Below are 22,316 nucleotides of genomic sequence, written 5' to 3' on the forward strand. Positions count from 1 at the left end.
AAAATAATTTTTAAAAATTCATTGAGCAAAAAAGATCCCTTCATTTTTAAATCTTCAATTCGAGAAAAAAAAATCCATACAATGCTTTTTCAACGCTTATCCAGAATATTGTTCGGTAGGTTCATATTGTAGTCATGTCATTTTCTCTTTTCATTCATTTCATAAATAAGGAAGGCTGAGGGGCAGCAATAAAAAAGTGTGGAATTAATTTTTAATTTAAAAAAAATCTGTTAATTCAAGACCATCCTCAAAAAGGTTATGTTCTTTTCACCTGAATGGAAACCTAACCTTGACCTTAGTCAGAGTAAACAAGTAGGGAAAATTTCCTCTGTTTGCTATTTGTGGCGAATTCATAGACATGTTCTTTATAAACAGCACACAAGAAAAATCTTACCCTGTAATCACCAACGTGTCTCGTTTGAACCAAATAAAGACAATCTGTTCTTTTTCCTTGGCCATTTTATAAAGTACATAATACAAGGTCATACAGTGAAACATTTCTTTAATAAGTCACAGTAATAAAACCAAATCTAAAGACCTGAGCTCTATGTCATATTGAAAGCTTTTTTTGTTTTTTGGTTGTTGCAGAAACACAGTGGAAGGGTTAAGGCCGACAGTCTCTGAAAATTAAAATACCCTGTTTCCTTAGTAACAAGTATGAGAGAGATCATTAATATGCACACACAGAATGGAGAAAAAAATATTAACATGTTTAGCATAGTCAGTGCTTAGCTTGGCAAACCTGATAAAGTCTCTGTCCTCCACTGCCACATTATATATTTTTTAAAATCCTTGTGAACTCAAGTTACTGGGAAGCTGCAACGAGTTTATTGTTATTGCAGTTATTTATTTCATGTTGTATTAAAAATTCAGTTTTTGAACCCTCTTTGGGGGGGGGGGAATTGGGGATCTGATGTGCAACTCAATGCATTACAAGTAAAACTGTCTGTTCAAGTGTTAAACAAACAATATTATTAACAAAATTATTATAATAATTATATCAGTCAATCCCGATTGAGAATATTATATTTGTCAAGAGCTATTAACATCATTTGACGAGAAACAAAACAATCAATAGATTACAATTTAGCAACATCCTCATCACAGATTTCAAATCAACTGGGTCACCCCACGCGATGCATATGTACTCTGTTTTGTAATCCATGCTAATCACAGAATATATCCTGATTTTACAGGATTGAAAAAGTAATGGCTAGGTCTTCACAAATTTTGAAAACTTATTTGTAATAAATTTAAGTTGTGTGTCTCAAAATGACAGCAATTTTTGACATTTCTGATTTTCTTAAAGAGGAGATTGGAACTTGTAAGCTAAGGTGATCGTTCTTCGAGAAATATGTCTGAGACTTTACATACTTAGGCAATTTGCACATGCAGAGTGTATCCTTCACACTACACAGATAGCACAAAGCTGCTGCTTAGCAGGAACTCAACCATATTTACCTTGCTTCCAGGTTTTGGTCCTCTCTTTTTGGGTATTTTCAGCGGTAAGGCGGTTTTAGATGGAGCTGCCACAGCACTCTGCACGGCCAGTTTGAAAGCTGACTGAAGGAGCTCCTGTCTCCGTTTTCGTCCTGGTTTCCTTCCTCTTCGCCCCGGTGTATGCTCTGAAGCCACTTTCATTGCAGACTGCATTTCACTCTCTTCAGATTGTGGTGGCGAAGGAGCAGCAATGCTCTTCAGGATAGCAACTAAAATAACAGGTGACAAAAAAAAAGAGAGAGAGGGATTTAAATGACAGGGAAGCAAATGATTTAAAAATTCACTGTGAATTTTGCAAATGTTTAGCAGTATGTGATAGATTTTAATTCTCTTATTCTTATATTGAGAAATTCCTTTTGTCAGTTTAAACTATTTTATATATATTATATAGATGTAAATCTGTCAAACAAGCCAGCTTTGTAATAATGAAACTATCTGTACATGTCAGCAGCATATTTACTTAAATTAAACAGTAGAATAAAATCTGCTTGTATTGCCTTTTGTTACTAAACCACTACTTCTTAAACCAAGAAATATAACCATGCAGACAAGCCATTCACTAGTTCCTATTACCTGGTTAGCTAGACTACAACATTAAACCTCAAAAGTAGCCGAGGCAGGAACACACTTATTACACATGCACAATAAACTGGCAAAACCCATCTTTGCAATGCTTCTCCTTGTAAACTAAGACTCCAGCAGCCCAGTGTTCCAGCTGCAAACATCTCATTAAACTAATGCATTCAGGGCAGAGCAGAAACTCGATTTGCCATGGCTACAACAGTGAATTTCCATTACGATGACAGCTTAAACCACATCATGTCCGGAAACCAACCAACCCTGTGCTTTCAGAAGAAAAAAAACATATTACATGCACAAAATGAAGCCTGCGTGTGGTATATCTTCCTTCCTCTCAATCAGCTCAACACTGTCAAGAGAGAAAAAGAAATATTCAAAAAAATGTCAAATAAATAAAACAAATTTAGAATACAACCCATAAAAATAAATCAGTTATGTGGATATGAATTAACACAAGCTAAAATTGCATGTGTTCTGTATCCTTTTTCTGCTTATGTCTTAAGGAAGAATATCGTAGAATTCCAAATTATTGTTTTTTCCTCCAAACTCTCTCCTTTTGTTTCAACAACATTTGCTGAAGCACGCTGTTTCATGGTACTTGAAACACAATGGTTCTCAATCAGGCATTTTTCTAGTGTTACTCTTTCAGGCTACCCTATTTGGACCTCCTCCACTGTTTCCATGGAAACCACACTGAAAATGTCAAGTCAGCACTCCACCGTCTGTCACTAACATAACTTGCCCTCCCATTCACATATGGGGAAGCTGAATGTGTGGCAACACATCCTTGCAGGCTCACACAATAGTGGGCAGCGCTACGGGTTAAATGAGCGACAAGATTCCCTCGAAGGCTCACAGAAAGTTACGAGTAAAGCGGTTGAGCCCAGTGCCTGTCAGACCATTGCATCAGAGTAACCAAAATAGATTAGAATCAACTCTTTTGAGGCAGTTGTTTACCATGGGAAGAAAAAAAAACATCAATGCTGACTTAATATTGACCTTCAACGGTGATATTTTAAAGCTATAAATGACACTGTATATTTAACCATTCTCAGTGTTTTATATACAGAGCACTGTGTTATTGGGAAAATGAGCCTGCGATTCAGTTCAGGGATTCCGTTACATTGTAATCTATAAATTCAGTCGGTTTGAAATATCACTTGGCTGGACCCCCTCCCTCACTTGAATTATGGCATTTAATTAATATGCAACATCCTTTGTTTTTTTTTATGTAAACAATGTAGTTTTATTACCATTACTGCCAGGCAGGTGGGCTGAATTAATGTGACATAGGACCTAGGGCATTACTGCTAACTTTTGACATGTGGCCTGAAGTATACAGCATCCTGTGACAGGACTGTAGTGATAAAAAGTTGTCCCCAGTTCTTCCCAATTTTTTTTTCCCTTTATGTCTTGTCTTCAGGAGACAGCAACCCACGCTGGGGTGCAGTTCTACTGGTACCAGCAAGGTGAACTATGGAGGTAAGAGCACAGCAGAGCCCAATCTAGTGTTCAATCTGTATGCACACATGGCATTTGCAGCTAGGACTACAGGATACCATTCAGGAACAAGAACCCCTGTTTTTCTCCTCCCTAGATCAGGGACAGTGGGGCCAACAGGAATGCAGGCAGCCACCTCACATACCACAGCCACTGGGGTAGCAGGATGAATAAACACAAGATCAGGTTGAGGATCACATCAATCACACAATGTCAGCAAGGGGTAGCACATAGTTGCAGTACAGAATGATTAAATGCAGGGAAATAAATGCTGGTGTCACTTCAGCTTTACTGTGTGCAGACAGCATTCTGGTCATGCTTTGGTACACAATATCAACAGATGTTACAAGTGGTATATTTAGCAGTTCAGTAGGAAGGGAAAATAATATAGGTGAAGGCACATTGGTTGAGGGCATACTAAAGAGATAGGCGGGACTGTGAGTAGTCATCCTCAATTAGAGCTTGGAAAACAGCTCTCACAGCAGGCAAAGAAGTTTTATTTGATGTACCTTGTGCCTCATCAATGTTGCCTCTTTGTTCAGGTTCATTGCTCACCTCCTTGAGGTGCTCTATGTTTAATCTTCATTGTGCAGCAAACCACAATGATTTGGCCAGGCTGTATTATAGAGACCCTCCAACAGTTAGAGCTTCTGAATCACTGCTTCACCATGCTCAATGATGGCTTTCTTTGATTATACCTGTTTTTGGTATACTCAGATGCTGCACCAAAGAGCCAATTTGGCACATTTTTGTCAGGTTCAAATAACAGACCACAGATAAGCTGGACATTGATCACTTGAATCCCTTGCAGTTTATGAAGCCTCCATTGAGAAAACCTATTTCCACTGGTTGGTGAGTCTGGAACTAGAGGGCATAAATTTATGATCACCACCAAAATAATAAAAGGGAGGTTAAGAGAAGTTTTATTACGCAGGTGGTTATTAGGACATGGAATGCCCCACTGGAAACAGTGATGGAGGTAGAATCCATAACAGCTTTTAAAAGGGACATGGATAAATTTTTGAAAAGAAAAGTCTCAAACAGTATGGGGAAATGGAAGTAAGTGGACAGCTCTTTCAGAGAGCCAGAGATGATGCAATAAGCCAAATGGCCTCCATGTGTGCTCTTCTATTCTAGGATTTTATTGTATAAAGGAGCACGTAGGCTTGCATGTGTACAATCAGTAATACCCAGACTTTGGAAAACCTTGCAATTTGGAAATGACCCAGGAACCTCTCTTGCTGTTGCCAGTTGTCCATTGGGAATATGATGCAATGCTCTGTGGTCACTTGCTTTACACGTGTGCGGACTGAAGATTGACCGATATTGTTTATATCCCCTGGGGCAGCCTGAGGCAAAAAAAAGTTCAAGACTGCAGTGACCAGCAATGCTGCACCTGCCCTGTGGTTTGGCTGCAGGTCCGCTTGCAACATGTGAGTCATACCCTCTGCATTCATTGCTCCTAACAAATACAGGGTTGCCCACTTTTGTATTAGTTGAAAGGGAAGGAACAGTCCTCTTATGATGTGCCTGCATTCTTCCACCTCTTCTTTATCCAAGTATGACAAGTGAGAAAGTCCTACAAACCCTGCTTCACGCACAACATTTACAACAAAAAGATCAGCTAAAGTCTGGGAAAGAAACTATTTTAAAATCGCAACTGTAAGTTGCCGGCTGTCTCTTTAAATACTTTAGTATGGAAAAGCACAGTCCAGCAACTTTGGATCCTCAATTTATACAGGCAAAATTAAGCAGCAAAGCTGCAAAATGCCATGTATGTCTCAATTAAATCATTTCCCTACATAATATTATTATAATGAAGCCCCCACCTATCACTGGTGGGAACTTCAGCCACCAGGACGTATCCCAACTGGAAATTCGCGTCAGATGCCAAATGGGTGGAAATCCAACATCACTGATCTCTGTCCATTTTCCACTGCATTATGCCCCATGTGTGCCCATTTATGAAGCATAATGGAGACTAAAATTGGCCCCCATGGTTTTTTTGTGAAAAGATGTCTTTATATTTGATAGATGGAGCCAGCCAGCTACTATTGTACACCGAAGTAACAGCACAATGCACCAAGAAAGGAGCACCAGCTCAACCTTCTGATTTCCTCGCACAGTGAATTCTTGATCTCACCTGGTGCATGGGAGGAGGAGGCAGGGCCAGAAATTGCTGTCAAAATAATGGTGAGGCTAATGGCCCTCACTGTTAGTTATGCTCAAATGCTACAGAAACTTCAGGTGAGGGGCAGATGCGCAGTTAAAAGCAGAAATCCAAAAGTTGCTGTCCGAGAAGTGCCACTTCGCCATTAGCTTCGCAAAAATGGCTGTCTGTCTGTCTCACCATTGAAATGCATTGAATGGCGTGAAGTTGCTGTATTTGCGCAGTAGATACGAACTAAACTCACCTCAGAAAGTTAAGTCTTGTCCATTTCAGTCTAAGTACCCTTTTAACGACATGGCAAGTGTTAATTACTGCCAGTCAACTACTCTGGCACTGAAAATAACCATTACAAGTGTGGAGTCTCATTCCTTCAGGTTTTAATTGTTGGATTTTTTTTAAATGTAAAATTTAATTTTTTTTTTAAAAAACCTTTCCTTTGTCTCTTTTTTTCTCTCTCTCTTAATCCAATCTCTCTTTCCCGCTCCTTATTTCTCTTTCTATACCTGATGTGACATTGAATTCACCCACTCTAATTTACACTTCCCTCTCAGTCCTTGTGCTGTTAATTTCGCAATCCTTCAATCTGATTGGTTTAGGAGATATACAGTTGCTTGCCCCGTTCACTCAGGTCCCAGATGCCCTGTTTCCCCTCACTGCGATGTTATCAGCTCGCTCTTCCAGCAACTTGACATGCAAAAAAAATTTTAAAACCTAATGGGCAAGGGCAAGTCTAACTAATGGCAGACGCTGTTAGATGCCCTGCCACTGCAAATTATGGCCCATTGAGTTTGGTCCATGTCTCCAGATAAAGGATAACAAGGAGCTAGGAAATGTGTTGCTGACTTTGATTCCATGTCCTGATAAAGCATAGTATAGATTTAGGTAAAAAAGTGAGTTTCGCGTTCTTCTCTTCATCAAGTGGGCTTGCGGGAGGAGAAAGCACTAAGTTTAACCCAGACAGCCTGAGAGAAAAGAGTGTGTAGTTCTGGGGAAGAGTGATGGGTCTTGGTTTTGACCACATCTCCTGACAGAGGATAGCACACATAAAGAAGGTGGGGGAAGAAAAATGTTTTGTTTTAAATGCAAGAATAACTGGCACATCATAGAGTGATCTGGAGATTGATTCAAGACCGCGGATGAGTTGTCTGGGGAAAGGGAACAAGCAGACAGTAATTGCTCACCCACAGGAAAGGAGAGAGGTAGAATTGGAGACTGCTTTGCCTTAGGCCACATTCGCAGTTCTCGTATCTGACTGAAGAGTGGCATTGCCAAAGGCCTGAAAGCAGGTCAGCTGCTCTGCATGGACAGGGAGGATGTAAAAGAAAAAGATTAAAAAATAAATCAGAGTTGGACAAAAATAGAATGAAATTGCTCACCACTCCTGTAGCCAAATACATTTAGCTTTTGCAGCTTCCCCAAAGGTAGAACTTTAAAAAGAGTAGAGGAGCAGAGAGATGGGGTTCACATATATAGAACTTTAAAAGTGGGAGGACAAGTTGATAAAACTGTTTTAAAAGAAAAGCACATGGGATCCTAGATTAGCAAATTCCCTGGAGCTGCTCCCACTCCGCCTGCGTTACTCTGCCAGACGTCCAGCGGAAACCCTGTCTACAAGCATGAATGGAGTTACCGCAGCAGTTTCAGCAAAATATCGCTGGTGCAATGGGAGCAGCTCTGGGGATTTTCCCAGCCATAGTTTTTATAAATAGGGGCATCAAGTACAGAAGCAGTGGTAATGTTAAACCCATACAGATCATTGGTCAGCACTGCAGTTAATATACTACGTCTAGGTGGGCTGTCCTACTTTAGGAAGGATCCAAAGCTATGATAGGGAGATGCTATACTTATTAAGAGAAACTGGGGCTCTTTTCTTTAGAATAGAGAGAGCTGATAGAGGTGCTCAAAATTACGAAAGGTTTTGACAAGGTAAAGAGGAAAAACTATTTCCACTGATCTTTACCAAAAGAACAAAGGGAGAGGTTGAGAAAAATTTTTTTTTTTTAAAACGCAAAGGGTTATTAGGACAGGGAATGGCCTAACAAAAACCATGGTGGAAGCAGAATCCATACAAGATTTTCAAAGGAAAGTGGATGAAAATTTTAAAAAGCAAAATATAAACTGACACAGCTTCTCACAACAAAGAGCTACAGTGGTCTCCTTCAATGCTGTAAAATTCTATGGTCGCCAAATGTGTGGCAAGATATGTGCAAAAGAATACTATGTATTTTCATATTTATTACAGCAAGCAGGAGCCTAATCAATAAAAAATAATCAGATTTTCTGCTACAGAACGAAAATTGCAAAAGAAAAAAAAAATCAATTGGTACATTACAAATGTTTCAACGGTAAATGTTGCTCATTTTATCATTCGCTTTTGATAAATTCAAATTCAATGTTTTTCCACGTTTAAAAAAATACATACTTTTTTTTAAAAGAAAAGAGCTACCACCAGATCTATGGTTTCCCAATTAATTCCCATTAGTCAATAATTCAGGAGCACTTTGGGCTTAATCATCAAAAACTAAATTAGTACAACATCCAACTAAATTCTGTCAAGACTCTTAAGAAATGTAAGGGTCCTTTCTACTTAGTTTAAGTGCCCAGTGACCACCCTCCCCAACATCGTACTGGCTGAGAAATAAAACAAGTCTTCTGGCGAAGGCAGTGCCATACCATAGATGTACATTATATTGCACGGAGCAACCTCCATATGATGCATCCCCCCTTTCCTGTCAGGTGCCACTTTCCAATGGAAAGGCAATTGGGAGAGAACAACAGGTAGAATACCTATGGTTGAGCATAACAAAAAGACCCATCAATGCAGATTTAAATATAAATCTTTTATCAGCCTGTGGGGGAGGGGGAGCTAAATTTTAAAGGGTTGCTTTGCAAAAGGATCGATTGCATTAGTCAAAATCTGCAAATTTGAAATGAAAGGAAAATAATAGTTTTCTGATCTTCAGCCAGCGCCATCAACCGTACTGTCTTTGGCATGGTGCCGCAGAAATTTCCATCCCCCCTCCACTGAAGGTGAACAACTCTGCGACAGTGTAGACATAGAAAATATAGAAACATCGAAAAATTTACAGCACAAAAGGAGGCTGCCATTCGGCCCATCGTGTCTGTGCCAATCCAAAAAGAGCTACCCAGTCTAATCCCACTTTCCAGCACTTGGTCTGTAGCCCTGAGGTTATGGCTCTTCGAGTGCATATCCAAGTATTTTTAAAATGTGATGAGGGTTTCTGCCTCTACCACCCTTTCAGGCAATGAGTTCCGGATCCCTGGGTGAAAAAGAATTTCCTCAGCTCCCCTCTAATCCTTCGACCAATTACTTTAAATCTATGCCCCCTGGTTATTAACCTCTCTAAGGGAAATAGGTCCTTCCTGTCTACTTTATCTAGGCCTCTCATAATTTTGTACATCTCAATTAAATCACCCCTCAGCCTCCTCTGTTCCAAAGAAAACAACCCCAGCCTGTCCAATCTTTCCACATAGCTAAAATTCTCCAATCCTGGAAACATCCTCATAAATCTCCTCTGTACCCTCTCTAGTGCAATCACATCTTTCCTGTAAGGTGCTGACAAGAACTGTATGCTGTACTCAAGCTGTGCCCCAACCGATGTTTTATACAGTTCTAGCATAACCTCCCTACTCTTACATTTTATGCCTCGGCTAATAAAGGAAAGTATCCCGTATGCCTCCTTAACCACCTTATCTACCTGTCCTGCTACCTTCAGTGATCTGTGGACATGCACTCCAAGGTCCCTCTCTTCCTCTACACCTCTCAGTATCCTCTCATTTATTGTGTACTCCCTTGCCTTGTTTTCCCTCCCCAAATGCATTACCTCACACTTCTCCAGATTGAATTCCATTTGCCATTTTTCTGCTCACCTGACCAGCCCATTGATATCTTCCTGCAGTCCACAGCTTTCCTCCTCACTATCAACCATACAGCTAATTTTTGTATCGTCTGCAAACTTCTTGATCAAGTCCCCTACATAAGTCTAAGTTATTAATATATATCACAAAAACCCAGTACCTAGTACTGAGCCCTGTGGAACCCCACTGGAAACAGCTTTCCAGTCACAAAAACACCTGTCAACCATTACCCTTTGCTTCCTGCCACTGAGCCAATTTTGGATCCAATTTACCACTTACCCTTGGATCCCATGGGCTTTTACTTTTTTGACTAGTCTGCCATGTGGGACCTTGTCAAAACCCTTGCTAAAATCCATGTAGACTACCTCAAATGCACTACCCTCATTGACCCTCCTTGTTACCTCCTCAAAAAATTCAATCATGTTAGTCAGACACGGCCTTCCCTTAACAAATCCATGTTGACTGTCCTTGATTAATCCATGCCGTTCTAAATGACGGTTTATACTATCCCTCAGAATCGATTCCAATAATTTGCCCACCACTGAGATTAGACTGACTGGCCTGTAATTACTTGGTCTATCCTTTTCTCCCTTTCTAAACAACAATACAACGTGAGCAGTCCTCCAATTCTCCAGCAGTGTAAATGGCCCTTGCACCCATTCAAGCTGACCCTGAGAAAACTGGTCATGATCAGTATCACAGGTGTGGGGCAGGTGGAAGTGCTGCTCTGGCCAAAGATCCACCGCCATTGCTATACAGAGGAAGATCTGCCCCATTGTTAGTCCAGTCTTGCTCTATGCCATTTGCTAGAAGAGCCAGATTGAAATCCTCCCTTTGCCTGAAATTTGAACTGCAGTGTTCCCAGAAGCTCGGTCATCAAATACAACACTAACAGAAGACAGGGTGTACACCCTACTGGAAGAAAGGGCAAGTGCTCTACCTCAGGACACACACTTGCACCCTCCACCAGTTAGCAATTTGTTTTAAGATCACAAGATAATTACAGACGAGGAGGGCTACTTGACCCATCTTAACTCATTCATTCACAGAGATCCTATGCAACCTCCCCATTGTAGCATCCAATTGTTTCTTAAATGATTCCATGGTTTTTGCCTCCACCGCTCTATCTGGAAGTTTATTCCACACATTGATCTCTCTCTGGGGTAGATTTTGACTTTGTGCAATAGTATAAAGCAGGTGATAGTGAGTCGGCCGATCGTTTTACATCTCTCCCGATTCTTATTTCCACTGTTCCTCCTAGTTTGGTGTCATCTGTACATTTGACCACTGTGCATTGAGTTTCTGAATCCAAGCCAGTTATGTAAATTATGGTTCCAGCTTTGAGGTACGTCACTCAGCACTTCCTCCTATTCTGACATAACTCCTCTAACAAGTACTCGTTGTTTCCTACCCTTCAACCAGTTTCTTATCCATTCCCAGAGTTTACCATGAATCCCCACATCTTTGAGTTTAATTAATAGCCTTTTGTGTGAAACTTTATCTAAAGCCTTTTGTAAGTCTAGGAGCACCACATCGAAGAGATTCCCACAATCCACTTGGTTGTCACTTACTCAAAGAAGTTAATCAGGCAGGATCTTCCCCTTCTGAATCCATGCTGACTGCTGTAACTAGGTTATTGTTGTACAGATGGTCCTCACTCTTATTCTGAATAATCAATTCCATTATTTTACATGGAATCGAAGTAATAATATTTATTATTCGTTCTTGTGATGTGCGCAACACTGGTAGCCAGTATTTTTTGCCCATCCCTAGTTGCCCTGAGGGCATTGAGTCAAACACATATTGTGGGACTGGAGTCATATGCAGGCTGAACTGGGAAGGGTTGGCAGCTTTCACATTAGTGAAACAGTTGGATTTTTACTTCTTTCATGGTTATTTTCTGTTGCTAGACCACAAATGACCTGACTTATGGGATTCAATTTCACAACTAGCTAGGTGAGATTTGAACTCACTACCTCTAGGGTTACTGGCCCAATACCATAGCCATTAGGTTACCATACCCATCTCAGTCCTTAGTCTCAGTCGCAGATGTACTACCAGAAGGACAGAAAACGGGGCCGGAATTTCCGGTGAAATTGTACCCAAAGATTGTACATGCAGTCAAGGCACAAAGCCAATTTCCAGCGCAAAAGTTTGAGAAAATTCGAGCGCAAGTGTGTTACGTACGTATTTACTCTACACCTGAATTTCGTTGATCTTTTACGCCCAGAGTCTTGTGCCCAGATGCAATAGAATAGTTCCATCCCCATGGTAAAGAGTGGTAAGTGTGAATTTCCTGTGGAAAACGGGTGTAAAATTACCTCCAGAATTTTAGGCGCATCAGGCAACACAATCATATTTCTAGTTTTTTATTGCAATGTTTTATGCGATTTTTTTAAAAATGAATTAACAGAGACCTGAACTGTATTTTCTGTTTCCTTGAATATATTTTTATGGCCATCAGTATGAGTTACATTACAATTTGGAAAGCTTCCACAATTGCATTTCCTTAAAATTGCTATGTGCATGAATGATGGTTAGATGGCTTCAAACTTTAATTTTCATACTTAAAGAAGGAACGTAAGGGGCTCGATTTTTAAATGGTGGTGGGATGGCAGCTGGGGGGGGGGGGGGGGTTCAATGGGCGCACGGGTAACCCGACTAATAAAATCCTACCGTTTGCCACGCGAGTGCAAGTTAATTGGTGGCCCTTCATGCAGCTTCCGGGTTTGCCGTCCGAAAGCTGCACAGCGGGCGGACTGCGCACCCACAAGACAGGCTATCAGCTGGAGCGGCTCTTTTTAAAGGGTCATTGCTCCAATGGCTTTTGCTGCAGCAAACACCAGAAAACACACAATATGGAGCAGTACAGGGGCAAGGCTGCTTCAAGATTTAGTGATGCCTCACTGCAGCAGCTACTGGACGGTGTGAGGAGGAGGAAGGAAGTCTTTTATGCTGCAGACGGGAGGAAGTGCCCTGTCTCTGCCACCAGGAAGGCCTGGCTCGAGGTAGCAGAGGAGGTCACCAGCAGCAGCAGCTGCTGTGCAAGAAACGCTTCAATGACCTAACTAGGTCAGCAAAAGTGAGTACACTTACTGATTCTCCTGCATTCCGTGTTCCACATCACATGCCCCCCGCCCACCCCAACTCATTCTGCACTGCCAAGACTACTCCATCACATCACTCCTCACACCCACTTGAGGCTCATCCTCAACTTATCTTCACTTCCTGAGCACTTCCTCGCCTCCCCATTTGTCATCCCACCACTACCACTCACCCCAATCCTGATCCAATGTCATGTCTCTGTCTCATACTCACCCTCTGAAGCATCTCTTTCACGGTCGGCCAAAGCAATGCATTCATCAGTTGGCTACTTCGCCATCACTCACTCACACGTCTGTTCTTTCTCCCCTTCTAGTAGAAGAGAGTGCAAAATGCACACAAGAGGGCGAGGACTGGAGGGGAGCCACAACAAGTAGTGGTCCTCACACATACGGAGCAGGAGGTGCTGGAGATCAGCCGCACCCTCGAGTGCCCGTCTGTCGGGGACGCCGAGACTGCCACCCCACAAACATCTGGTGACACAATTTTAACATTCATCACACACAATGAATTGATGTTAACATGCCTTGCCATGTTGAACACCTCAATATGCCTATCGCAACATGACACATCTGTGATGATGCTTAATATTGCCTTCTGTTCTCTTACAGGCCCTTCAACGACCGCAGTGACGGCAGAGGTTGATTCCTCAGAGGACCTGCTGGCCTCTGAGGGTGCACCGTCACATCTTAGCGAGCCATCTACCAGCACAGGTACTCACACCTCGGTGGGTCCTAGTAGTGAGTTAGTTGGGTTGGCATCTGGTGAGTCACCACACACAAGTGAGCACGAGCAGACACTGCTGGCAGCGGCAGCTGTGTAGAGTCTGCATCGGTGGGAGCACTCCTCTCCAGGCTCTGCTCAGCTGGATGTAGATGCTGAACCCCGGGGGCCATCCTTTAAAAAGGAGAATGATCGAGGGACAGCAGCACATTTGCAAGGTATTGGAACAGGTGCCACGCGCACTCTCAACAATAGCGCAGAGAATGGAGGAGTCCAACTCCTGCATGAGTGGAATGGTGGCACAGGTACAGGAGGGAATCTCCGAGATGGTGTCACAGGGACATGAACAAATGTCTGAGATAGTGTCGCACGTAACTGCTGAAATGTCTGGGATAGTGTCACAGGTAAGTGCGGGAATGTCTGCGATGGAGAGAAGACTAGGCTCCGTTGAGCTTCAAGCATGGCTCACAAATGAGTCCATTCAGGCCCTAACAACGGTCATTCGGACTCAGGGTGAACAACATTCTGCCGCCTTGAACAGGCAAACAGATACACTGGCACTGGCCTTAGAAGGCATCGTACATGTCCTCCAAACTGTTGTCCAGCAGAGTGGTAGGAGTGATGTGGTCCTGGCCCAGGGGAGGGATGATGGCGAAAGGGGACATGGAAGTGAGGACGCCACTGAAAGCGCTCCCACCTCTCAACCAGTACCCGTAATACTGCCTCCTCTCCAGGTGGCCGAGTCTGCCCCTGCACAGGTGCAGGTAGAGCAGTCTTTGGAAGGGCCCTCACAGGCTCCAAAACCCAGAGGGCGTAGGCTCAAAGCATCTAACCAGTAAGGGTATGAACATGAGCAAACTACCACTACCTCTGCTGCAGCCACAGGGGATACACCACGTAGAAGTGGTAGGAAGAGGAAGCCTAAGGATTTGTGATCACGAAGGGTATGCACAAGGATGTCTGACAGACTGTCATGGTTTTCATTTATATTTGTTTTTTGTTTTATTCACATTAAATATTATCATTTACACCATTACTGCCACGTCTTGCCCATTTTTGACTGGCTTTTGTGATAGCGTCCTTTCATGAGCTTTTTTTTAATATTCGTTCATGGGATGTGGGCGTCACTGGCGAGGCCGGCATTTATTGCCCATCCCTAATTGCCCTTGAGAAGGTGGTGGTGAGCCGCCTTCTTGAACCGCTGCAGTCCATGTGGTGACGGTTCTCCCACAGTGCTGTTAGGAAGGGAGTTCCAGGATTTTGACCCAGCGAAGATGAAGGAACAGCGATATATTTCCAAGTCGGGATGGTGTGTGACTTGGAGGGGAACGTGCAGGTGGTGTTGTTCCCATGCGCCTGCTGCTCTGGTCCTTCTAGGTGGTAGAGGTCGCGGGTTTGGGAGATGCTGTCGAAGAAGCCTTGGCGAGTTGCTGCAGTGCATCCTGTGGATGTTACACACTACAGCCACAGTGCGCCGGTGAAGGGAGTGAATGTTTAGGGTGGTGAATTTAGTGCCAATCAAGCAGGCTGCTTTGTCCTGGGTGGTGTCGAGCTTCTTGAGTGTTGTTGGAGCTGCACTCATCCAGGCAAGTGGAGAGTATTCCATCACACTCCTGACTTGTGCCTTGTAGATGGTGGAAAAGCTTTGGGGAGTCAGGAGACGAGTCACTCGCCGCAGAATACCCAGTCTCTGACCTGCTCGTGTAGCCACAGTATTTATATGGCTGGTCCAGTTAAGTTTCTGGTCAATGGTGAACCCCAGGATGTTGATGGTGGGGAATTCGGCAATGGTAATGCCGTTGAATGTAAAGGGGAGGTGGTTAGACTCTCTCTTGTTGGAGATGGTCATTGCCTGACTCTTGTCTGGCGCGAATGTTACTTGCCACTTATCAGCCCAAGCCTGGATGTTGTCCAGGTCTTGCTGCATGCGGGCACGGACTGCTTCATTATCTGAGGGGTTGCGAATGGAACTGAACACTATGCAATCATCAGCGAACATCTCCATTTCTGACCTTATGATGGAGGGAAGGTCATTGATGGAAGTAGCTGAAGATGGTTGGGCCAAGGACACTGCCCTGAGGAACTCCTGCAGCAATGGCCTGAGGCTGAGATGATTGGCCTCCAACAACCACTACCATCTTCCTTTGTGCTAGGTATGACTCCAGCCACTGGAGAGTTTTCCCCCTGATTCCCATTGACTTCAATTTATTAGGGCTCCTTGGTGCCACACTCGGTCAAATGCTGCCTTGATGTCAAGGGCAATCACTCTCACCTCACCTCTGGAATTCAGCTCTTTTGTTACATGTTTAGACCAAGGCTGTAATGAGGTCTGGAGTCGAGTGGTCCTGGCGGATCCCAAACTCAATGATGGCAGAGTCCAGTACGTGAGCACAAAATACAAGGCTGAAGCATTTGCAACCATCTTCAGCCAGAAGTGCCAAGTGGATGATCCAACTCGGCCTCCTCCCGATATCCCCACCATCACAGAAGCCAGTCTTCAGCCAATTCGATTCACTCCACGTGATATCAAGAAACGGCTGAGTGCACTGGATACAGCAAAGGCTATGGGCCCCGACAACATCCCGGCTGTAGTGCTGAAGTCTTGTGCTCCAGAACTAGCTGCGCCTCTAGCCAAGCTGTTCCAGTACAGCTACAACACTGGCATCTACCCGACAATGTGGAATTCTCACCATCAACATCCTGGGAGTCACCATTGACCAGAAACTTAACTGGACCAGCCATATAAATACTGTGGCTACACGAGCAGGTCAGACGCTGGGTATTCTGCGGCGAGTGACTCGTCTCCTGACTCCCCAAAGCTTTTCCACCATCTACAAGGCACAAGTCAGGAGTGTGATGGAATACTCTCCACTTGCCTGGATGAGTGCAGCTCCAACAACACTCAAGAAGCTCGACACCATCCAGGAGCATTGATGAGCAGGTTATTGGTGAGTAAGTGTCGCTTGATAGCACTGTCGACGACACCTTCCATCACTTTGCTGATGATTGAGAGTAGACTGATGGGGCGGTAATTGGCCGGATTGGATTTGCCCTGCTTTTTGTGGACAGGACATACCTGGGCAATTTTCCACATTGTCGGGTAGTTGCCAGTGTTGTAGCTGTACTGGAACAGCTTGGCTAGAGGCGCAGCTTGTTCTGGAGCACAAGTCTTCAGCACTACAGCCGGGATGTTGTCAGGGCCCATAGCCTTTGCTGTATCCAGTGCACTCAGCCGTTTCTTGATATCACGTGGAATGAATCAAATTGGCTGAAGACTGGCTTCTGTGATGGTGGGGATATCGGGAGGAGGCCGAGTTGGATCATCCACTCGGCGCTTCTGGCTGAAGATGTTTGCAAATGCTTCAGCCTTGTATTTTGTGCTCACGTGCTGGACTCCGCCATCATTGAGGATGGGAATGTTTACAGAGCCTCCCCCTCCTGTTAGTTGTTTAACTGTCCACCACCATTCACAGCTTCACCATGAACAGCTGCATTTGATGCCACCCATTGGGTCACTTTACAGTGAGCGTATGTGTTGTTGCAGAACTGTTTTGTGCAGGAATGAGTGGGGGTGGGGGGGGGGCTGGTTTTGGCGCTGCTCTTTCCAGGTGGTGCAAGGACTGGACTCTTCACACTTTCTGATGTTAGGAGAACCAGTCACAAGCAGCCAGGTGAGCCACTGCTCTGCCCATGGGTTCCTCCTCTTCCTCAATGTGGATGGCAGATGTGGATGGAGCCTCCTCAAGCGGCACCCCTCTCTGTTGTGCCATGTTGTGCAGGACACAACACACTACTTTAGTGCATCCCACTCTGTCTGGTGCGTATTGAAGCGCTCCCCCAGAACAATCAAGGCATGTAAATCGCATCTTGAGCAGCCCTATAGCATACTCAATTATAGACCTGGTGGCGATGTGGCTGTCGTTATATCGACGCAGTTGCTTGGTGATGGGGTTCCTCAGAGGTGTCATGAGCCACATGTGCAGAGAGTATCCCTTGTCCACAAGGAGCCAGCCCTTAAGGGTGTTTGGTGCGTGGAAGAGGGGCGGGATGTTGAATCCCCTCAGAATGAAGGAATCGTGGCAGCTGCCAGGGAATCTGGCGTACACATGAAGGAATCTTTTGCGGTGGTCACAAACGAGCTGAGTGTTGATGGAGTGATACCTCTTTCTGTTGAAGAACAGTCCTGGCTCGTGTGGAGGTGCTCATATTGCTATATGGGTGCAATCGATTACACCCTACACCTGTGGGAAGCCAGCCATAGAGCAGAATCCCACTGCCCTCTCTGTCTGGCTGAGGTCGTCCATGGGGAAGTTAACGTACTGCGAGGCTTTGCGAAACAAGCCGTCGGTGACCTGCCTTATGCACTTGTGTGCAGACAACTGAGAGACCCCGGCGATGTCCCCGGTGGCACCCTGGAATGATCCGGAGGCAAGAAGTTGAGGGCAGTGGTCACTTTAACTGCAACGGCTAATGAGATGCCGCTCGGCCCAACTGAGAACAGTTCGGCATGAAGGAGGCTGCAGATGTCTGCGACCACCTGGCAACTCACTCTGAGCCTCTGTAAGCACTGCTCCTCAGAGAGGTCCAGGAAGCTGAGCCTTGGTCTGTTGACCCTGTGGCGAGGGTAGTGCCTCCTGTGACGTTGCTCTCTCTGTTGTTGCCCTCTGTGCTTTTGTGCAGGTGCCTGTGGCGCAGCTCTGTGTTGTGGAGCTCCAAGTGGCGAAAGTGCATGTCGTGCTTGGCGAGGATGGTGATGTTGCTCGTCCTCGGATGTAGTGGTGAATGCAGCCATGGCGCCCCCCCCACCCCCATCCTGATGGTGTCAGTTTGAGGGGGTCCAAAAAGTTGGTAAATATGTGTAAACAGAAGAATTCTGAGTGAAACTAAGAATTTTCAATGTAAACACAAAGAACTCCCAGCTAAACGTTTGTCTGAAAGAACGGAGTGCCCTGCTGCAATAACTCATCTTTTATCCCCATCTGTCAAACAAGCATTTCAATGTCCAACTGGCTGCCGGCTGAAACACATCTCCTGCAACATGGAGTGTTTTCCACAGCACAGGAAACATGCTGAGGCTGAATGAAAATCGTTCCCCTGCCTCACTGACCATGAAATTAACTAGTTCAAATACTTAAACTATCTAACTAACTGACTTAACTGTCATCCCGCCGGAGATGGCAGAAGTCGGCAGGTTGGAGCCGGCTTCCAAACCCGCTCGGGATTTCCCCGATTTTCGGAGCCCTCCCACCCCCAATGCACCTGCACTTTGATTCAAAAATCGGGGCCATGGTGTGAGCTCCACGCAATTGTTTACACTGATAATAGAACTTTATACAAAATTAAAGGATACATAACTGGGGCTTATGATTGCTTATGTGATTTTTATGTTCCTGCGTACGCTAATAAGATTGGCAGGAAATTCCAGCATAAATTGCTGTTGGCAAAATGGGAGAAACAAGGGTCGTAGATTTCTGTGTAACTTGCCGATTATGGCCCCACAGGAATTTCCAGGCCATGGCGTTTCATTTTAATATACCTCTAATTTATTGTTTGTACTTTTGGGTCTTGCACAATTGTTTTTCATAGTTTGTGGTGTCATCGGAGCCCTTTGATTCAATTGTTGCCTTGTACATGATTGCTGCCAGCCATATTTTATCCCACATATAATGGCATTTTACTCTGAGATTTCTTACAATAAATTTTCAGTATTTTTTCATGTAACCCATTGACCCAATCAAATGTTTGAACTGAATAACTCAAGAAGAAAGAAAATGAATCAACAGGCCCTGTATAAACTAAAGCTGTGGTATACTGCAAGGAAGTTATGTTTCTTTACATCTATCTTAGACCTGTCAGGGTATCTGTTAACTTGTATTCAAATCACAAATAATATAGAGAGTGATGTAGTTATCACACTCAGACTTACCACTGATTCAAGCCTAGTTTCCTGCCTCACTGGATCTTTAACTCACTATGACAACTAAAGCATGGTTTGAAACTGCACGGAATAACACCGAGCTTCAGAAGACCTTGAAAAGTGACCAATCAACCAACCAGAGCATCTGGTAGGCAGCCAAAAATATCGAGTACAACCAAAACACATTGGTATTTACAACATGTTCACTATTTGCAGACTCAATAGTGGGAAGTGAAACTTTAATGCATGAACAACTTTAACATTCACACATACATGTAGAAAAATCAGACACTAAACTATTCTCAGGCAAATTATAGGGAATTGCTTTTGGTTGGGGGGGTAGTGATGGAGATACAAGGCTATAGCTTTAATATTTATTTGGTGTGCAAATGCTTTCAATGTGATCTGAGTACACTTTATAAAACTGCCTAGAATCAAGCAATTAATTCACGATGCACACATTTACTTATGTTTATCCATCTGAAGTGCGGATCTTTTTAAAAATTAATATGTAAATAGTGTCATTTTCTGTTCTTGTTTGATCCTCTGCTCCCATAATTCACTGTTTCCCAGAAAAAAAGTCTTTAAAAATGTTTCTTCCCCATTGGTTTGATAAGTAAATCAACATATCTGAGCAACTCTTTTGTAACCAGCATTCAGCTGCTACAGCCTTCTGTACTGTGCCAGATCTGACGTCAAAGAACTGAAGCATAAAAACTTGCTAAGAGCTTTCTATACAGCGTTGTTCTTTAATTACATAACTGTTATGCAGGATCATGGGTTTGCATTAATGCAATAAGTTCAGGAGGCTGCCTTTGATGCTGTAAACTAAGTAGGGTCAGGAGTTACATATACATTGGGCCACATTTTCATCTGTGTTTTAACTTTGGCAAAAAACACAGATGTGCCAAAAAACAAGGCAATGAAATGAGTACGGAGCAGTAACAAACTTTTTGTTTGTACCACTACTCTTTCTTACTCTCATCCTAAAACGTGTGGGAAAAAAAACTTTTACTTGTTGTGACCTATTAAATGCTTGTTAAAGGTAAATAAAGAGCAACCTCATGCATAATTAAATGGGGAGGGGGAGAATAAGCAAAAAAAAAAGTCAGTTCTGAATAGTAATACATCAATGCATGCAGCCCGGAAACTATCCACGATGCTTTCAAATGTGGCACAACTCTTGGACAAAGGAGAGGGAAGGATGGAAGTTTGGCTCCTCAAAAATACAGATTATGCTGCAACCATAACTGATAACCCCTCTACCAATTCCATACCCCACCAAAGATTAAATATAATGTGGCACATGGGTGTATTAAGGCCCTGACTGAGCAAATGTTTGGGATACTAAAACAATGTAAACTTGTCAATGTGTGCCCAAGAGGTCAACAATATTATAATAGTATGCTGCACATAATTGCTATAAACAGACCTCACCATGGACTTGAATGAGTAACAGCAGCAAACCATGGAAGGCCATCAGCAGTACTGCAGCCAGCGACTCTGGTGTGTGAGGGTCTCATTGCCCAGTCCTTCTCGTAAACTCTGCTATTACTTTCTATTGGAATAATGGTAGTTTCTTTACCTGTTTAATTCTTCCTCAGAGCTACATATATTTGTTTTATTTGTGGATGAATAATACTTTCTTTTGTGCACAAGAATGTCAGACTGCAAGATATGTTAAAAAATAAATGATTTTATTCACTCTTTCAGTGCACGTAGTGTGCGTGTTCAATGTGTTTTTTCTCTTGTCTTAACTCATTATGATTCATGAACTTCTCTGCATAAACCTTGTTGATGTGCCCAACTCCTAAGTGCATAGCTAGCTGATAGAGAAGCAACAATTGGTTGGCTGTTTAGCCAAATGGTGTGCTACATGGCAAACAGTAGGTCAGCAAGTTGTAGCTCTGACTAGCACCACTGTACCTGCTTCAGTGCCTGGAGTTTCTTTTGCTGTAGTCAGCAGGGACTCATTGCTTTTGCATGTGGCACCTACGGTCACTGGTGCAGGGCTAAGTCTTGGCACAGAACTGCTGCTGACATGAGTGCAGCCCCTGCATGGAGAACATATCTTCACAAGGCCCATTGATCTGTGTGAGCACAAAACACTTGGCATCTATGAGGTCTCTCAATCCCTTCCTGTAACTATTTTCAAAGAAGATTGAAGCTGGGCTGTACATTTCTTTGGAAATTGGGCCCCAAATACCTACAGCAGCAGTAGAAGCATTCATGAGAGATGGTCCTACTACTGTGTCTAAGGCCTATGTTACTGAAGTCACCAATGCAGTTGCCACCCAGTGTTGCTCTTTGCTCAATGACAGACTGCAGTTTATCTAACGTAGGCAGACTACCTGGCACTGCCACTTGTCTGGAGACATCCTCCATTAGAAAGCAGGTCCACTAAGTCTACATGCCTAGACAGCTCAAGAGGGATGGTTGGCATACTGGACCTCTGCCCTGCACCTACTAGCTCCTCTTTCCTGCTACTTCACAATAATACTCTTGCCTTACCTTAGTACTCTTTCCAAATTATGAATCTTCTTCCTGATCTCCTGCCTGGTTGTGATAGTCACAGTAGCCAACCCCAGGATCAAATGCAGCTTGTAGCCCACCCGCCAGGCCAAAAAACAATTCTCACATTTCTCCATAACACAGTCTACAAGAACCTCCTCAGGCCAGTTCAGTGAAGTGGGCTTTATGACAGTGTCCCTAAATTACTTCTCCAGAATGTTGTGCACTCCACAGCTGCACTAACAAACTTTTCATCAGTTATGCAGGTTAAGTAGCTTGTTAGCTGCTTAAGAGGTGCTAAACGATCATTATTATAGCTGTATCGTGATTAGCTGGTTTTCCACAATTCTCACTAACAAAATCACGTTGCATGAATTTGGCCTGAACAATAATATGTGTACCTCCCATTTTGATTGTGTGCCATTAAAATCTATG

The 22,316-nt window shown here is 43.6% G+C and overlaps 1 protein-coding gene across 2 annotated transcripts in view; it reads right to left on the bottom strand.

The window, feature by feature from the left end:
• The window catches only part of scml4 (Scm polycomb group protein like 4), a 101,245-nt gene that overhangs the window by 77,437 nt on the left and 1,492 nt on the right, over nt 1–22,316 (bottom strand). Inside the window, exons 1-2 of one of the 2 annotated variants that reach the window (XM_067984986.1) lie at nt 2,074–2,261; nt 1,462–1,709 (exon numbers count right to left, since the gene is read on the bottom strand). In XM_067984986.1, coding sequence (XP_067841087.1) covers nt 1,462–1,653 — 192 coding nt within the window. In that variant the 5' untranslated portion in view covers nt 1,654–1,709; nt 2,074–2,261. Of the gene's footprint in view, nt 1–1,461; nt 1,710–2,073; nt 2,262–22,316 lie in introns of those variants that run through there. The other variant, XM_067984985.1, reaches the window with a different exon arrangement.

This window comes from Heptranchias perlo, chromosome 5 (assembly GCF_035084215.1).
Source record: "Heptranchias perlo isolate sHepPer1 chromosome 5, sHepPer1.hap1, whole genome shotgun sequence".
Classification (NCBI taxonomy): Eukaryota; Metazoa; Chordata; class Chondrichthyes; order Hexanchiformes; family Hexanchidae; genus Heptranchias; species Heptranchias perlo.